The sequence below is a fragment of the Dermochelys coriacea genome, chromosome 6, assembly GCF_009764565.3.
Source record: "Dermochelys coriacea isolate rDerCor1 chromosome 6, rDerCor1.pri.v4, whole genome shotgun sequence".
NCBI classification, from domain to species: domain Eukaryota; kingdom Metazoa; phylum Chordata; order Testudines; family Dermochelyidae; genus Dermochelys; species Dermochelys coriacea.
The window spans coordinates 104,438,823-104,456,239 of NC_050073.1; the positions used below are offsets into that span (position 1 = coordinate 104,438,823).

General features: G+C 40.6%; 1 protein-coding gene across 1 annotated transcript in view; it reads right to left on the minus strand.

Annotated features, from left to right (window-relative positions):
• Window positions 1–17,417, minus strand: part of SETD3 (SET domain containing 3, actin histidine methyltransferase) — a 78,185-nt gene that overhangs the window by 55,328 nt on the left and 5,440 nt on the right. The window contains exon 2 of the mRNA XM_038404570.2: window positions 1,729–1,838. Within this exon, the coding sequence (XP_038260498.1) occupies window positions 1,729–1,831 (103 nt within the window). The 5' untranslated portion in view covers window positions 1,832–1,838. The remainder of the gene's footprint in view (window positions 1–1,728; window positions 1,839–17,417) is intronic.

The window sequence follows — 17,417 nt, forward strand, 5'->3', positions numbered from 1 at the left end:
TCCCAATTTTGGATGTGACTGAAATGCACACTTAAATTTATCCAAGAAAAAACTACCTTTCACAACTTGATTAGAAGACTAGACCTTCAGGATTGAACAAAATATCAAAGCATAGCCAAAAAAAAGGCATCAGGGCCTTATTTCTGCTTGGAAAATCAGGATATACAATTCATCTGTGATAGCAATGAATGTGTAGAGTAGAAAGTGCAAAAGCAAGCTATACTGTAGGACTCAAGTGGTATAACCACTTCATTGTTTTACCACTCTGAACAATGGTGGCTACAAATCCTAATTTTCTTGGTATAGCACTTGAGTGCATTTAACAGAAAAATCAGGATCTGTTTTTCAACAATGGCGCAGCTGCAGCGTCACTATCAATGAGAGCTACTGTGGACAGGGATCAGATGATGTACTGCCATGTCATGAAAACCAGCTGTCTTTCATAACGATGATAAACACACTGAGCTCTTTCTACACTAGCCTATATACCATCAGTAGCAGAGGTGAAACTGACTCTCTTAGTTACCCCTGGGGGCATTCTGCGCCAAAAAATTTAAAATACTGTGCATAATATTTTAAGATTCTGCAAATTTTATTTGTCAAAACACTACTACATAATCACACCAGTTTCAATAATTTTGGTAATTTATTTCAAAATACCTGTCACCAAGTATGTCTGAAACAATACAGACACACAAATTCCCCGAGGAGTACAAAATTAAAGAAACCCCTATGACAACCCAGTTGTTTTACTGCTCCCTTGCCCCCCACCCCGAGCCCAGCCACAGGGCCCCCCTTTGCCCAAATACCAGAACCCCTTCACCCTCAGAGTCCAGAAGTCTCTCCCGCTGAGCCCAACCGTGGCCCCATCCCAGATCCTCCCCTCCCCGATCCAAAGGGAGAAACAGCCTGATGCTCATTCCCAGGCTTACATGGAGTTTCCTGAGCACTGCCCTCTCCTTCCCTCAGGACATGCTGGGAACTGCAGTTGTCAGGAACCCTCTAGCTTCCTCCCCACGCCCCCAGCAGTGTCTTCTATGTTTAAGCTGGGCTCTGCCAGGTCCATCGGACTAGCAGCACTGGAGCCCATTTCTGTGGAGGAAAGGGAATTCTGCATGCACGTTAATTTCTGCAAAATTCTACATTGCGCAGTGGTGCAGAATTCCCCCAGGAATACTTAGTTTAAACAAAGCCTATCCAATAGAAGTCATTTGGTGAGCTCAAAATCCTTCTATTAGGGCTATTTGCAGCTCCAAGCACCACAACTGAATAATGGAGAAGGTTCATGAAGAACGTAATTATTTCAAGTTGCATTGTTTCTCTAACAGGTGACCATACTGCTCTGATATCATAAGTTATACTTTAATTAAAAATATTTTCCATTTGTTAATCAGAACGGTATAATCCTCTGTGTTTACAATTCAGTAAGATATTTTAAACAAAGATGCTTTGTCAAGTAAGCTTAAGTAGGGTTTTTGGTCTAATACTTTTTAAATAGGCAGGCACATTAGTAAAACTTCAAACTGCACAAAATAGTATATATACAAAGTAAAACTGAAATTTGGATATAGCTGTAGATAAGAGATTGAAATCTCAAGGCGACACTTCCAGGAAATTTAACTAATGCAATTAACTGCCTACAGTACTAAAAGGGGAAACCGGTCTTTTTTTACATCCTTCCCCCTCTCCTGCTTTCTACAAACATGTTGTTTAGAAAATTAAACTTACTCTGTAATAATTCACTAATTATGTTCAACATTTCTTTTGGAGAAACTGTTGCTGTAGCTCCTGTACCTGACTTCTGAGTTTTCACTCTGCTCTTCTTCCCCATCTTCCAACTAGAAAGGAAAAACGGACAAACTGTAATTCATAACTAAGCAGCAAAATATAGTAACTAAAATGTGGAGTAGAGAAGGTCCCCTCCTGGTAGATGCTTCAAAATAAATAAATAAATAAATAAATAAATAAATAAAAGCAGCATTAATAGTTATTTATCATCACACAGGTAACTAGGTGCCAAATGTTTTCTCCAGGTCCTCCAAATAGTAAGACAGACAGCTTGGCACTGTCTGGAAGGGAAGTTCATTAAAGTTTTTGCATATAACTATGGTAGAAGTATATCTTATATAGGGATAGAAAAATACACCATATCAGTTTGGCATATTAAAAAGTATCTACATTGTCCATAAGAAAAAAGCATTCATGATGTGTATTTAGCAAATAAGGATAAAACAAGTGTCATATTATGGACACCAACTATCATGACAACTTACATTTTACTCTGAATTAAGTTGATACCTGTTTGATTGGCCCAACCAAGTAAAGAGTAATTCAAAATGAACAGTAAGTTAAAAGTTCTACTTCAAGATAAAAATAAAATTATTATTTATGAATGTAATCCCTTTGGAGCAGGTACTCCTGAAATACCACACTGAGCCTTTAGGGGACTCACCCCAAACTACAGTACTAATGATGACAGTGGTTCAGGACTCTTTCCCAGGGTCCAGGGCAGAGGTAGAACTGGCTAGGAACACTACTGGGAACAATCATGAGCCAGGACTCAGATAAAAAGGGCTGAGTTTACTTTCATTTGGCTGTGTTTGGAGTGTAGCAGGAACAAGAGCTACACAACCAAGGATGACCCTTCTCTCTCCACATTCCTTCCCAAGGGAAGGCTGAGTCCTTTTGGGACACTGAACAATGTCATCACAGAAAAGACTAAAAACCCAGGAGGTTGAGGAGAAACTCAAGGTCAGGCCACACCAGGAGCCAGCCTAATTGCACATTGGAATTCAGATCAAAGAGTCACAAGGATAATCTTACCATCTTTGGTGTGGATACTTTGTAAAAACACCCTTGTTTATTCTGCTATTGTGTTTTAAGTCTACCACCGATTTCAGTGCTGCACCAGCTATGGAAGACTGAGCCTAAACTCATCATTTGCCTAGGCAGGTGCTGAGAGAGAACAGGATGGCATGTACTGGCTGTAAATGTTGGGAGGGGTAGAGCTTATGTATTGTTTATTTTGTCTTTTATTATTCTAATCCCTTTATCCATTGTATCCTACCCTGAATTCCCCAAAACTAATAAAGCCCCGGTTACTGTTTTATTACTCTGGAAGTTGTAATAGCTATTTTATCGTGCTCTAACAGACATTCCTCTATACGAGATTAGGTGTTGAATACATTTTCTCCAGGGACAATTCCTCTGCGTCCTCTGCACCAGGAGGGGTTTCTTTGGGTGGAGGCAACGGGCGCCCTCATAGGTGAGCCCATACCCCAGAGGAGAAAAAAGGGAGAAGACTGCAGCCGCACCCCAGGTATAGGTTACATGTGCATTTGCTAGAGCTGTAAGAAAAACATGTTTTTACAACCACAATAACTGCGCCATTGGTCTACTAACTCTTAAGATGATTTTTTGAGAGGAACTGGGCTACTGTAGACAGACAGCTGTCTGCACATTTTAAATACAACTCTACCCTGATGCAAAATGACCCGACATAACGCGAATTCGATAGAACGCGGTAAAGCAGCACTCCGTGGGGGCGGGGCTGCGCACTCTGGTGGATCAAAGCAAGTTTGATATAACGCGGTCTCACCTATAACGTGGTAAGATTTTTTGGCTACCAAGGACAGCGTTATATCGGGGTAGAGGTGTATGGATAAACTTGTTTCAGAAGGACAACTTCCAAGGCAGTTTACGGTTTTTGATGTGATGAAGTTGTAACTAGAGGAAAAGCAGCTTTGAACACACAGTTGGCTACAGATTTTGTTATGAGTGTGGAGTAGAGAACATCATGTGCATGTTTATAAGGATCAGATATATATGTATCCAGTCACAGATGTTTCATACAAGGAGACAAGAAAGTACAGCTTACTCACAGGATAATTTAACCTCTCAGAGTACATTAATATACTGTGAAGCTATATTAGTATGGAACAGGTCAGTAATGAGAATCTATTTGCATTTAAGCATTACTAAAATATAATCCATTACCGAGTATATTATAGACTCCAGCTTCTTCAATGTGACGATTAAAAAAAAAGGCAAATTAAAAAGGTACAGTAAAGCAAGAGTATTAATTTCATAGGAGAAAAGATTTTTGTTTTAAAGCAAGTTTTTGTAAATTCAAACAAACCGAACCCACAAAAAAGAAAAAACGTTCTAAGTCAAAACTAACACAGCACCCATCTCAGACTGTGGTGCTGATGCACCACACCACAAACCTATCACAAGAACCAACAAATTCTGTGAACAATGTTTCTGGATTGACTGTACAATCCTGATAAATGTGTTTTCATACAAGTGGTTACACTTTTTATAGCAGATCGTTACCAATATATGGTCATCATATAAATTCTACCCACATTTCCATTTTCTCCTTTGAAAATGTATTTGTCATGTACAGACTCTTGTTTCTTATCATCAGAGTGTGTGTCTGGAAACAAAATCGTGCCTGCAGAATTAAACTAGCAAGCCCACTTCACACAACAGAAAAGCAAGCAGTGGACTGTGGTATCTTGAGATATTGTGATAAGACGACGTTTCCTTTTATGAAACTCTCCATTTTGATCATAGCTATACATTTTTATCCAGTTCACAAATCAGAAAGCCATTACTACCCCTCTTCCCACCTGTTTCTCCCCATCCCTCCCAAAAAGAAACTCAGAATCAATTGTTCAGATTAAATATTGTTACATCTAATAACCAAAAAAAAAAAAACCCCACACACGTGCACTGCTCAGCAAAAATAAAAATTTCTACTGAGTTGCCACTGCACACATTTGTGTGGAGAAGTCTTCTCCAAAACCATCCCGATATAGGCTAGCATTTGCAAGAAAGAGAACTTCCTAAAGATCTCACTTAGATAACAAAATATTGCTCCATAAAAGAGGCCCAAGACTAGGGGCTGATAGAATTGCAATCACTTACATATGTCGACAGAACAGTATATTTAAGCAACAGTCCTTCCCTGTCACATGGTTTACCAGCAAATGAGGTAAGGCAACGATAGCATCATGCTGAAGAAAGCTATATAAGAGACAACACAGTCCTTTATTACGAAGTTGAGAATAAGTCTAGCTGATTTGTGGAACTACTTTTATAATGAGAGTTAAATTCAGATTTCACAGGTGATAAGAGATTTAGGATTTGATAAAAAAAAAATCTAATAGCATTTGTCCTAACGCCCTGGAAACACACAACTTCAGAAAACTGATCCTTCCATGGAACATTTCTAATTTAAAATAAAATCTGAATTATAAGAGATAATGTGTACTGAAGATGAATAAAACACAAAACTCTTTCGAAGAAAAATTAAATAGAGAGACCCTGGTTCACCAATAAGGCGGTGAAAAGACATGCTCCTTAGCAGAATACACATGACAAATGTGACAGAAACATAACATGTATCTAGTTGTATGAAAGAAGACTTAAATAAGATTTGGATTAGGGCCTACAGATTTGAATGACCACCAATAGCTATGGTCTATGTCTCATCCTTCTATCCAAATGATAATTCTGTGCAGAACTAATGAAAGTGTCCAGCAAAAAGAAAAGAATACACCGATACGGTGATAAATAAGCTTGGTTATATGCCATAGCCATATCTTTCCAAAGATAGAGTATCAGCTAGCTTGGCAAAAAGAAGCATGCGCAGACAGTGGCAGTGATGGGTTTAACTGATCTTCCCCCTCTAACACTGCTGGCAAAGAGATGTTTTGTTGCATCAGGCTCTGAATTTCTGTCCTAGCCACACACAAAGAATATTCCTTTAATGAGTTAAAAATGAGGGGGGAGCATTTTATAACAGCTTTTGAAAGAATGAACACGAGACACTTCTACCAAACATTTTTCCTTAAGAGGCACTTAGTTTATAGCAATTTCAATTTTTTAAAATGACCGCCTAAAAACAGAATATGTAAGCAACCCACGAGTCCACTGGTATATAGTTTTATAGAGCTTTTCTGCGTCATAGCATTAGAGATCTATAGAAATATGGTGCTAAGTTTCCATGTCAAGCTCTAAAAATGGACATTTCAAGACAATGTGTCAGGACAGACTAACTGTTGTACAGTGTTCAATCATTGGGACATACTGATGGAGAGTAGGTAAGGTCACAGAGGGCAGAATTAAGGTTCCTACAACAACTGAAAGGGGTCTCTAATACCTATGTGGGAGAATGGTAGAGTTTAATTGCTCTTAACACTTTTAATGAGAAATTTTTGACTGTTAATTTTTTCAAAAACTTACCACCTCTTATGGCTGTGGGAAAAAGTAAATATGTTTAAATGTTTGTGACTAATAAGGGACACAAAATCAGGCAAGTGTCAATAAATGGGAGGGGTGAGGAAAGATTTATGATTTTTAAGAAATCAGTTTATATGCCTATAACGAGCATACTTTTACTTGCAACCACCACCCATGTAGTGTTACTTGGAATCCACATGTTCACACCCTGTCACTTTTAAAACAGTTATCATAGAGGCTCATGTTACTAATCATTACTTATGCAAAAAGATATCAAGGTTAACAACAGACAAGTGCACCTTGCATGAATAGATAATATTTATTACTTTCATCACAGTTTAACCTGCTCATACAGTATAAACTTATGGTTGTCAGCCATGCACTTGGCTGCAACCAATGACTTTTCCCAATTCAAGCACTAACCCTGTATCTTCGACCCTTGCTACATGTCTGTTCAGTGAAGGTACACCTACAGAACTTTAGATGTTTGACTAAGTGCTTGAGTAGCACCAGGAGAAGCTTCAAAAATACAGCCAGGCAGATTGGACTTGCATATTCCCTAGTGCTGAGAAATGCCAAATGGCCCTGTGTGTTCTAACTCTGGAAGAATAGAATATATTTCTGAACAAATAACATAACTCAATCCTTATTTAAAAAGCCTTTAAAAACTGGAGGAATAGAATTAACTCAATTCAAGATGAGATTAAAGCAGGTGGGACTGGGTCATACTGGATAGAGAAACATGGGTTCAAAAGACAAAACTTTCTGCCCAAAGTCTTCAGTGAGTAAGACAAACTTCATTATATACAAATCACTGACTCTCCAATGCTCCTTTCAATCTCTTTTTACAATGCAATAGTATCTCTGACTCCAAGCCAGCCATAAAGTTAATCATTTATTTATGGATTACGAACATCAAACAAAATTTTTAAACCATAACTCCTTTCAGAATTTCACTTGATCTATTCGCTATTTAAAAAAAAATTAAGAAAAATGTACTGCTGAAAAATAGTTTTACTGTAAAACAGACTCCTAAAAATGACCAAAACGATAATACCTTGTACTGAATATTAACACCAGTGGGACAGATTACATTTTATTGTGTAAATCATATATGAATATTATTAAAATACCAACTGGAACTCAAAAAAATGCTGCATTAAAGATTCAGTAGAAACATATCTATAAGTATACAACTCTGAAGTAGCTGCACCACACACAGCATTCCTTACATCAGCATGCAGTCTAGCTTTTCACTAAACATTTTGAAACTCTGGAGTAATATTGAATAGACGTCACATTTGCCTGGATCTCAAAAAGCTTCTTCCTTCATTATTTACACCTTGCCCAATCCCTACACAAAACAGCTATTTTCCTAAACACTTGCAGACTCATGAGGTGAGACGACGTATTTCCTGAACACAAATACAAGATTTTAGTGTTTTATAAAAGCAGTCAATAAATATCCCCTATTACTGCTCAGTTTAGTGAATCACTGCAGTTAATGGTGGATCTGGCTGGGCAAGAAACAGCATGCATTAGGTCTGGTTATTACGCCAGATAAATCTAAGTCCCTGGCCATTACCATCAAGGTCCTCTAGGTCCAAATTACAACAAGCTCAGTATTAACCTGTCCAGATAGGACAACAAATAAATAGCAAAGGTCAAAATCTTGGGTAGCACCATAGACATTGCTGGAGAATGCTCAAAAGATGTGAACATTTGTATAGCACGTTTCAGGCCTTTCAGCAGCCTCTGTGGTACAGCATGACTTCACGCTTTCCACAAAGTTGAGGATCTGTAGAACTACAAATATACCAACTCTGTTGTAAAGCAGTGAAACATGGGCACTGAGAAAGGCTAAAGAGCACTGGATTGATGTTTTTGATTCCCATCATCTTTGTCAGCTGCTCCACATTAAGTGGCAGAACAAGATTAGAAATGAGCATATTTTAAACTGAACCCAACCACCTTCATCAGGCCTGGTTTGATTTTGGTGGCTTTCTTAGTACAGACACATTATTAGGATGGAAGACCAACAAATTCCAAAGTGTGTTTATCATGGAATACCACTTTATGCCCAGCAATCATGTGTTCGCCAAAAGCTTTATTGGTGCAAAAAGACCACCATTGATTGACATGCTGATTGGATATACAGTTTACCTCAAATATCTAGCATGAGATCTATCTGGGTAGTGCTCCATCTGCAAGGAGACTATGTCCTTTTGTGATTTGCAATGATGACAACGACACCAGTGTAAGACTCTTCTCTATAGTACATACTTTGAGGAATAAAAATAGTGACAATGTCTGTCATAAATAAAAGGGAAGGCTAACCACCTTTAAATCCCTCCTGGCCAGAGGAAAAAACCTTTTCACCTGTAAAGGGTTAAGAAACTAAAGATAATCTCACTGGCACCTGATCAAAATGACCAATGAGGAGACAAGATAATTTCAAAGCTGGAGTGGGGTAGAAACAAAGGTTCTCTCTGTCTGTGTGTTGCTTTTGCCGGGACCAGAGCAGGTATGCAGGTCAGAACTCCTGTAAAGGGCTAATAAGCAATCTAGTTAGATATGCGTTAGATTCTGTTTTCTTGAAATGGCTGATAAAATAAATTGTGCTGAATGGAATGTATATTCCTGTTTTTGTGTCCTTTTGTAACTTAAGGTTTTGCCTAGAGGGATTCTCTATGTTTTGAATCTGATTACCCTATAAGGTATTTAGCATCCTGATTTTACAGAGGTGATTTGTTTACTTTTTCTTCAATTAAAATTCTTTTAAGAACCTGATTGCTTTTTTATTGTTCTTAAGATCCCAGGGTTTGGGTCTGTGTTCACCTATGCAAATTCGTGAGGACTTTTATCAAGTCTTCCCCAGAAAAGGGGGTGTAGGGTTTGGGAGGATTTTTGGGGGAAAGACGTTTCCAAGCGGGCTCTTTCCCTGTTATATATTTGTTAGACGCTTGGTTGTGGCAGCAATAAAGTCTAGGGGCAAAAGGTAAAATAGTTTGTACCTTGGGGAAGTTTTAACCTAAGCTGGTAAAAATAAGCTTAAGGGGTTTTTCATGCAGGTCCCCACATCCGTACCCTAGAGTTCAGAGTGGGGAAGGAACCTTGACAATGCCACATAAGTCAATACTACAGTTTTACTCGGTGCTGCTATGACCAGCTCATAGACCAGGGATGGGCAAACTTTTTGGCCCGAGGGCCACATCGGGGTTGCGCAACTGTATGGAGGGTCAGGTAGGGAAGGCTGTGCCTCCCCAAACAGCCTGGCTCCGCCCCCTCCCACTTTCCACCCCCCTCAGAACCCCCGACCCATCCAACCCCCCCTGCTTGCCCCCTCCCAGAACCCCCTGCCTCCCAGGACCCACCTTCCTCTCTGTCCCGACTGCCCCAACCCCTATCCACACCCCTGCCCCAACCACCCCCTATCCAACTCCCCCTGCTCCCCATCCCCTTACCATGCCGGAGCCAGCCATGCCGCCGCGCTGCCCGTGCAGTGGCGAGACTGTGGGGGAGGGGGAACAGTGAGGGAGGGACCAAGGACTAGCCTCCCTGGCTGGGAGCTCAGCACACACACAACATTTTAGTACTTTGTATAAATGCTCTGAAAATGCAAGGAAATAAATATCTCAGTACACAAGTATTTTCATTTGCTTTTTCCTCTTTTACAGCTCCAGATTTGTATTCCTGCTTTATATAACATTAGAACTTGGTAAGAAAATTTTTTTCCAATATCGCAGAGATTTGAGAGTTCTCTTTTTCAACTTGTGTTATAACAAATAAAATAAAAAATACAAAACTAAGCCACATGGCATAATTCAGTTAATTGAGATGTCTCCAAGAACAGATTTAAGGCTAAATATACTTAATGGCAAGGACTACAGTTTATTAGGATGCCAAGTGAAATGCCCTCAGGTGAATTAATGGCTATTGGGCCTGACATGCGAGACATTCTTGTGCTGGTTGTTAATTTTTTCCTCAACATATTTCTGTCCATCCTTAGTTAGGATACAAGGAGAAAGTGGCTGAAGTGCTTTACCACCGTCTGCCAGGCTTCTCCTTTCCAGTCAATTATTCTGAGCTACAATGCTGGCATCTCACATCTGTCCCTGCCACTGGACAGGTAGCGGACTCAGCCTATCACAGAGTAAATGTGCTCCTACCCAATTCCATGGGCCTTTACAGAAATACAATGGGCTCATCCCAGCTTTGAAGCTCACCATGTTCTTGACTTTTACTACATACTTCTGACTAAAACTTGGGGGTGGGGGTGGGGTGCCTGGCTCAGGAGGGTGGCCTTGGGGGCGTACTGCGGGTGCTGGGTGGGGTGTGGTGGTGGTGTCATGGCCCAGAAGTGGCACCGCAGGTACTGGGGGTGGGGTGGTTGGGGCACGCGGGAAGAGAGTCACAGACCCGAGTGTTATGGGTGCTCGGGGAGAGGGGGAGAAGAGTGAGTCATGGCCTGGGGGTGTTACGGGTGCTCAGAGCAGGTGTCCGGGGGAGGGAGGGGTTGCAGCCCAGGGGGATGTCTTGGGTTCTGGCAGGCAGGCGGGAGGTGTTGGAGGGGCTGGAGCAGGCTCTCTACTCAGCTCCTAGCTTCATGTGCTGCCTCTGCTTCACCCCAAGCCCCGTTTCTGCAGTTGCTGTCGCCCTTCCAGGGAGCTCCCCCCCAGGTAAGCACTCCAACCCCCCTCACACTCAAATTCCTGCTGCTGGGGGGCAAAGGCGAGACTGCCCCGGCAGTGGCCCGTGAGCCTGGCCCAGGGCTACCCAAGCTGCTCAGGCAGCCCCTGGGCCAGGTACACTGGCCACTACAGAAGTAATGGAAAAATCACGGAATCCATGACTTCCGTGACAAACACAGAGCCTTATTAATGATGAACTAAATGTTAACTTTGTTTTAAGATGTTTCTTTGGGTGTATTCCCCCGCTCCCACCTACTGATCCAAATACAAGTTATTGCTTTCTCTTAAATTGCCATTTACCTTTCCCTTTGATCAAGGTGGAACACATGGCCTTCTCTCCAAGCCTCTGTCCACAGATCAACCAACTAAGGATGTGCACAAGGGTAGCACTCAGATTACTATTAGTAGGGCCCTACCAAATTCATGGCCATGAAAAATGTGTCATGGACTGTGAAATTTACTTCTGAATTATAATATTTAGCTCAGAATGGCATAACACACACCAAAATAGAACAGCATTTAAACAAACGTTTTTTAAACTCTTCTTTATATTTAAGTTAAAAGGGTGATTCTGGGGTCATATTTAGACTTTACTTTTCTATGTTAGTCTTTCTTTGTAAAATTCTGGTCTTATTCTTCCTTGTGAGGAGGTACACATTTAGGATATGATATACAGTGGTCTAGCTATGCAGCTCTCAACAGAGGTAAATCAATATGTATCTTTATCCCTTTGTAAACAGTTAGTGGAAATACCTGTATCTTCCATTTTTTCTTTTTATAATTTTATAATCTTTAATCCATGCTTTACAACAAAGCCTGCAAATCTCTTATATCCAGGTTGTAATCTTAGATCACCCTGATCGATTGGTCCATCAGCCCTCACAGAGAGAACGCCAATGACAACAAGTCAGTCCTTCAGTCACTCACTGGCCAGGTTGTCAGCAGCACCGGACACCCAATCAGCATAAGGCACTGCAGCTCAGAACCCGAGTGATCTGCCAGCCTCAGCCTCCCAAGTAGCTGGGATTATAGGCGCACGCCACTGTGCCCAACGTAATCCCAGATATTAGGGCAAATGTAACTTCAGTATGTCCAGTTTTGCTGCTGTTGGAGTAAGCAGTCAAAAAGACTGCTTTAATGCTGGAAATACCACCTTCCATAGTTGAGGTAAATGAGGGCTACATTTTAATAAAATATTAGCATCGGCTTTTTTCATATATAGGTAAATGTTAAAAATATGAAGAAATAATGTATACGTTTAAGATGCCATTCACTTAATTATTTTAAATGATGATGATGTAATGTAACAATTAGAATAGCAGATTTTAGGAAATACTGAAGTATATAGCAAGCCATTTATAAAGTTACTTTGAGAGGTGGTTGGATTCTGAAGTAATATGACAATTTGAGTTCTCTAGGACCAAAGTAGATCAGGCATGTTGCTTTCTAATGTTGAGAAAATGGGTTAGTTACCTCTGGTTGCCACCTATTAGATAGGAATTAAACGCTAGCCTTGGATGAGTTAACTCCCTTGTCCTTACAGGCAGGAAATAAGTACTATAGCTGTGGTTGATCAAAGGTGAGGCCACTATGCAGATGACAGCCTTAAAATTCAGAGGTGGACTCACTCTGTACTCAAATGCTTTGAAATGATGAAGTGGCAACGGAACAAAGATGATGATGATAAAAATCCTTTAGCTTTCAGTCCTGCTGATTGGAACACTATCAGATTTCTTAAATCTTTCTTTTACTACCTAAGACTTTAGAATTACTTCACTTGCACGATACTTAGGAGTACCAGTAATTTCTGAAAGGATGAAAAGAAATTTCACTTACTGGTTGACATTTGCAAGTTCTTCCTGATAACTGACACAAAAATGTATTGAAATTCTTACCAAAGTCCAAAAGTCCTCTTTAAATTGGCATGAATTATTTCTTGTATATACATTACGCTAAATACTTGGCCTTGACTGACTTTATTTTTTGCTGTGATAAGCAGAGTAGTTTGTTGAAAGCTAACCTGGGGGGTTTCTAAGAACATCTCAACTACACATTGTATTCAGAAGTGTTTTAGTTTTGCATGACCTATTGGTTAGGATCCTCCCAAATTCACGGGCCATTTTGGTCAATTTCACAGGAACGGGATTTTAAAAATCACAAATTTCATGTTTTCATCTTTTTAAATCTGAAATTTCACAGTGTTATAATTGTAGGGGTCCTGACCCAAAAAGGAGTTGTGGAACAGTTGCAAAGTCACTGTAGAGGGGTTGCAGTACTGATACCCTTACTTCTGCGCTGCCGCTGGCTGCGCTGCCTTCAGAGCTGGGCAGCTGGTGAATGGCAGCTGCTGGCTGGGAGCCCAGTTCTGAAGGCAGAGTCGCTGCCAACAGCAGTGTGGAAGTAAGGATGGCATGGTATGGTATTGCCACCCTTACTTCTAGGCTGCTGCATGCAGATCTGGGCTGTCAGTCAGCAGCCACCACTCTCCAGCCACCAGCTCTGAAGGCACTGCAGAAGGGTAGCAATACCATGACTCCCCCCCCCCGCCCCATGACATCTGTATCATAGAGGGTAAAAGCACACAAAAGACCAGATGTCATGGGGTGGGGCAAGGGAAGATCAGATTTCACAGTCCGTGACACACTTTTCATGGCCATGAATTTGGTAGGGCCCTACTAATAGTAATCTGAGTGCTACCCTTGTGCACATCCTTAGTTGGATGATCACTGGTTCATTATGGATAGAGGCTTGGAGAGAAGGCCATGTGGTTCCAACTTGATCAAAGGGAAAGGTTAATGGCAATTTAAGAGAAAGCAATAACTTGTATTTGGATCAGTAGGTGGGAGGGGGGAAATACACCCAAAGTAACATCTTAAAACAAAGTTAATATTTAGTTCATCATTAATAAGGCTCTGTGTTTGTTATGGAAGTCATGGATTCCGTGACTTTCGGGGATTTCTGCAGCGACCGGTGAAACAAAGAAAATATATTCCTTGCCTCTTACCAAAGCGATGGTCTCTCTACTGTCCATTTCTTTGGTCAACATTTTTTAAACTGATACAAAAAGTAGGAGAATAAAATCCAATTGCAAATACTTGAATATCAAGTTTTGTCTCTTGAACTCTGAATTACATTCTTCTAAATTCTGCCAAAGCTTTTTAGCCCAAACATATTACTTACCAGCCAAGAGAAGCCGAAAATAATGCCAATGATATATAGGGGATACAAATGAATAGTGTTCCAAAATGAATTTGCCAATCTCAATTGATTAATTATTTTCAGGTCCAAGTGAATCAGGAAGTAAGAATAACATCAGAAAACTATTACAACTGGTACAGATAGTGACACTTATGATTAAGGCTGCCCAGCACCTTTATAAAACCCTGTTTTAAGCTGTTTACAACTTTACCAAACTTTAACCATTAGGGCTAAGTTTCCTATGTCATGAGTCTGCCTTAGGCTAAATTTTTCTACAAAGTTTCAGCTGAAACCATTCAACTGTTTCAGAGAACAAAACTGGGGGAAAAGATGTTATAAAGAAATTCTTAAGTCATTTCATTGAGAAACTAGCACTTCCACGCTTTGGAGCAAGGACTTGAAATTTGGCATTGGGACTCGTGCCCTTCCCATGATAATCTGCCCAAATTTGGTCACATTATGAGACTCTGAAATGTCTCAATTTGCACGTGATCAGCAGTGACTTGTTAGAATTTGACAGCTAAATTCTCCCAGGATTGTGTGTACTGAGCATGCTCCAGCCGAAGGCTAGCAGGGCTGAGAAGGATTTTCCCTGCAACTGATGACTGCCCGATTCCACTGTGAAGCAGTGCACTGAAACTGAGAGTAGCAAGACTGTCTCTCCTCTGCTCTCGATGCTCCTTCTTCTGGTGCGAGAAGCAGAAGGAAGGTGGTTCCTGACACGAATGGAGAGGGATTAGGAGGGAAGGAGACAATGTGTGGAGATTGTAGAAACCAGAGCATGAGGTGCAGCAGAGAGGGGAAAGAACAGGAGCAGAGGGTTGAGAAATGGAGGCACGCAGCAGCTGGGATAGGTGGGTTAAATAGAAGCAGAGGAGGAGGGGGACAGGAGTCAGTGTGTGGGTTGGATCACAGCAGAGGAAGAGTAGAAGTGCTCGGGGTTGCACAGGAGCAGAGGCAAAAAGGGCAAGAGCTGGAAAGAGGGAAGTGAAAAAAAGTAGATGGGAATGAAGACATGTAGTGATTACAGAGTCAGGATCTATAAGCACTAGAGCAAATCCCCATTAAAATCTGGAACTGAACCCAGGGAGCCAAATCAAGGTTGCATGAGCAACACTGATTTGGACATCATCTAACTTTGAACACTTTACTTTGCCACCTTAATGTTTAACGTAGGTTTTTTTTTTGACGCAATAGAAATAAGACTAATAGAGATTCTACTTTTAAAACATATGTTAACCAAAATTATTTTCTTATTTAAGCACCTGGAAACCTGGTCTGGAAAGTTGAAGCGTCTCTGATGCGTTAACTGGTAAAGGAGAGAATCAGAGTTAAATTCAAAACCACTTTTGTCTCTATCAAAAGCTATATCACATAATACAGTACTAAGGTTTGCCATCACTAGCCTAGGGTTGAGGATATTGGTGGAACATAAGGAAGATTGCACTGCTACCGTCTCCACTGTATCTGCTCTGAAAAAATAATTTTAGTTTCAAGATCACTAAACTAGTGCTTTTCACAGTATTATATTCACTTTCTTTAAGGTGCAGGAAAAAAAAACACCCTTGTACAGTCTTTGAAGATCACTAAATTTCTCTTTTCAAGTATGTTAAAGCTCACCTTTGGTAAAATACTTAGGCTATGTCTACACAACATCTTATTTCGGAATAATTTACGTTGCTCAGGGGTGTGAACAGCGCTATGTTGGCAGGAGAGCTTCTACCACTGATAGATAGCACCGCCTCTCATGTAGGTGGTTTTCTTATGCTGACAAGAGCTCTCTCGTCAGCACAGAGCTTCTTCACCAGATGCACTGAATGTGTAAACAAGCCTGCAGAAGTAACCAGCCTTCAGAAATCAACATCAAATGAAGTTACTAAAATCAAATGCATTTTAAAAAACGATATAGCGTCAGCCACACAGAGAGTGGATCTATATATGTATTGGGACACAAATTCAACACTTGCTGAGAAAGGACAATTCACAATTTTCTACCCGGGTTTTACCAAGTTGAGAGAGTAATCCTGTCTCAATACCGCAACTACGGTTCCCAATAAATGGGCCTCAAAAGGGATTTGATTAGTAGTTCTTAGCATAGACTAATTATAATCAAGCAGAATGGTGTCTTGACAATACTGCCTTGCCATGTACAAAATATCCATGAGTCTACCCTCAAAAAGTAAAAAGTACTATTACTAATCAAGAAGTCTGACACTATAAGATTAATGAAGTCTGGCTATATTTATTGATGGGATAGAAATACTGGCAAATCCAACATCTCTTGATCAATGCTTGAGAAGTTTACCACTCGTTTTAAGCCAGAAGACTACTGAAACACTGGAAAGTGGGGAGAACCAGCCATGTCCAAAATACTTGATCCCCACAATACTGGGATTTTCTATTAGATGCTAACCTCAGATGCCACTCAGGAAGATAACACTGCATTAGTTAATATTAGGGAAAGTAACTATTTTTCTAAACTGATGCGCAAGTTCTTTTTTGGGGGGGGGGAGAGAAGTAGTGTTTTTAGCTGTTTTCCACTTGCCGGGGAAACATCATTTGTCTGTTACAAATAAGCAAGTGGACTTTTCAAGCCTTGTCTCCTGACAGACAATATCCTTCCCCGCCTCCCACTGAAGTTCTCTACTCAGACAATTGTACACCTAAGCCAGTGAAAATATTACTCCTTATGAAAAAGCCATTCAAAAACACTAAACATCACCCAGTCAAATTGCTTTTGTCACTTCATCTCACTTCCTCCACTGTCCCCTTCTAAAGAGGACCACACAAAAAACATTACCTAAGAGTTAAGGTTTCTCAAATGCATTTCTTGTCAACACAATCACTTTAAAAGACACACACTACTATTTCATAAATAACTTAGCTCTCATGTATTGCTTTGGTAGTAACCCGCACCCTGGCACTAGTACCTGCTGCAGTTGCAATGCAGACGCACAGAATGCTGTCCTGGAGGAAGAGAGAGAGCCCATAAGAGCGCAGCTCAAGCTGGGGAGGGGGCTCAGAATCTGCCTGAAGGAGCAGTTGGAAAAAGCTGTCAGAGAAGGAGAAGAATCGAGATGTTGAGCTAGCTCATGAGCTGGAGCCTGGATAGGGGGTAAAATGATAAAATAGAACAGAGACTAAAACTGAGAAGGAGGAAAAAAAGGAAAATACAAAAGGTTTTAGGTCAGGACAAGTGGAAGGAAAAAAACAGACCTGGATACATGAGCAGATACTGTTAGAGAACGGAAGCAGAGAGAAATAAAAATCTACAGACTT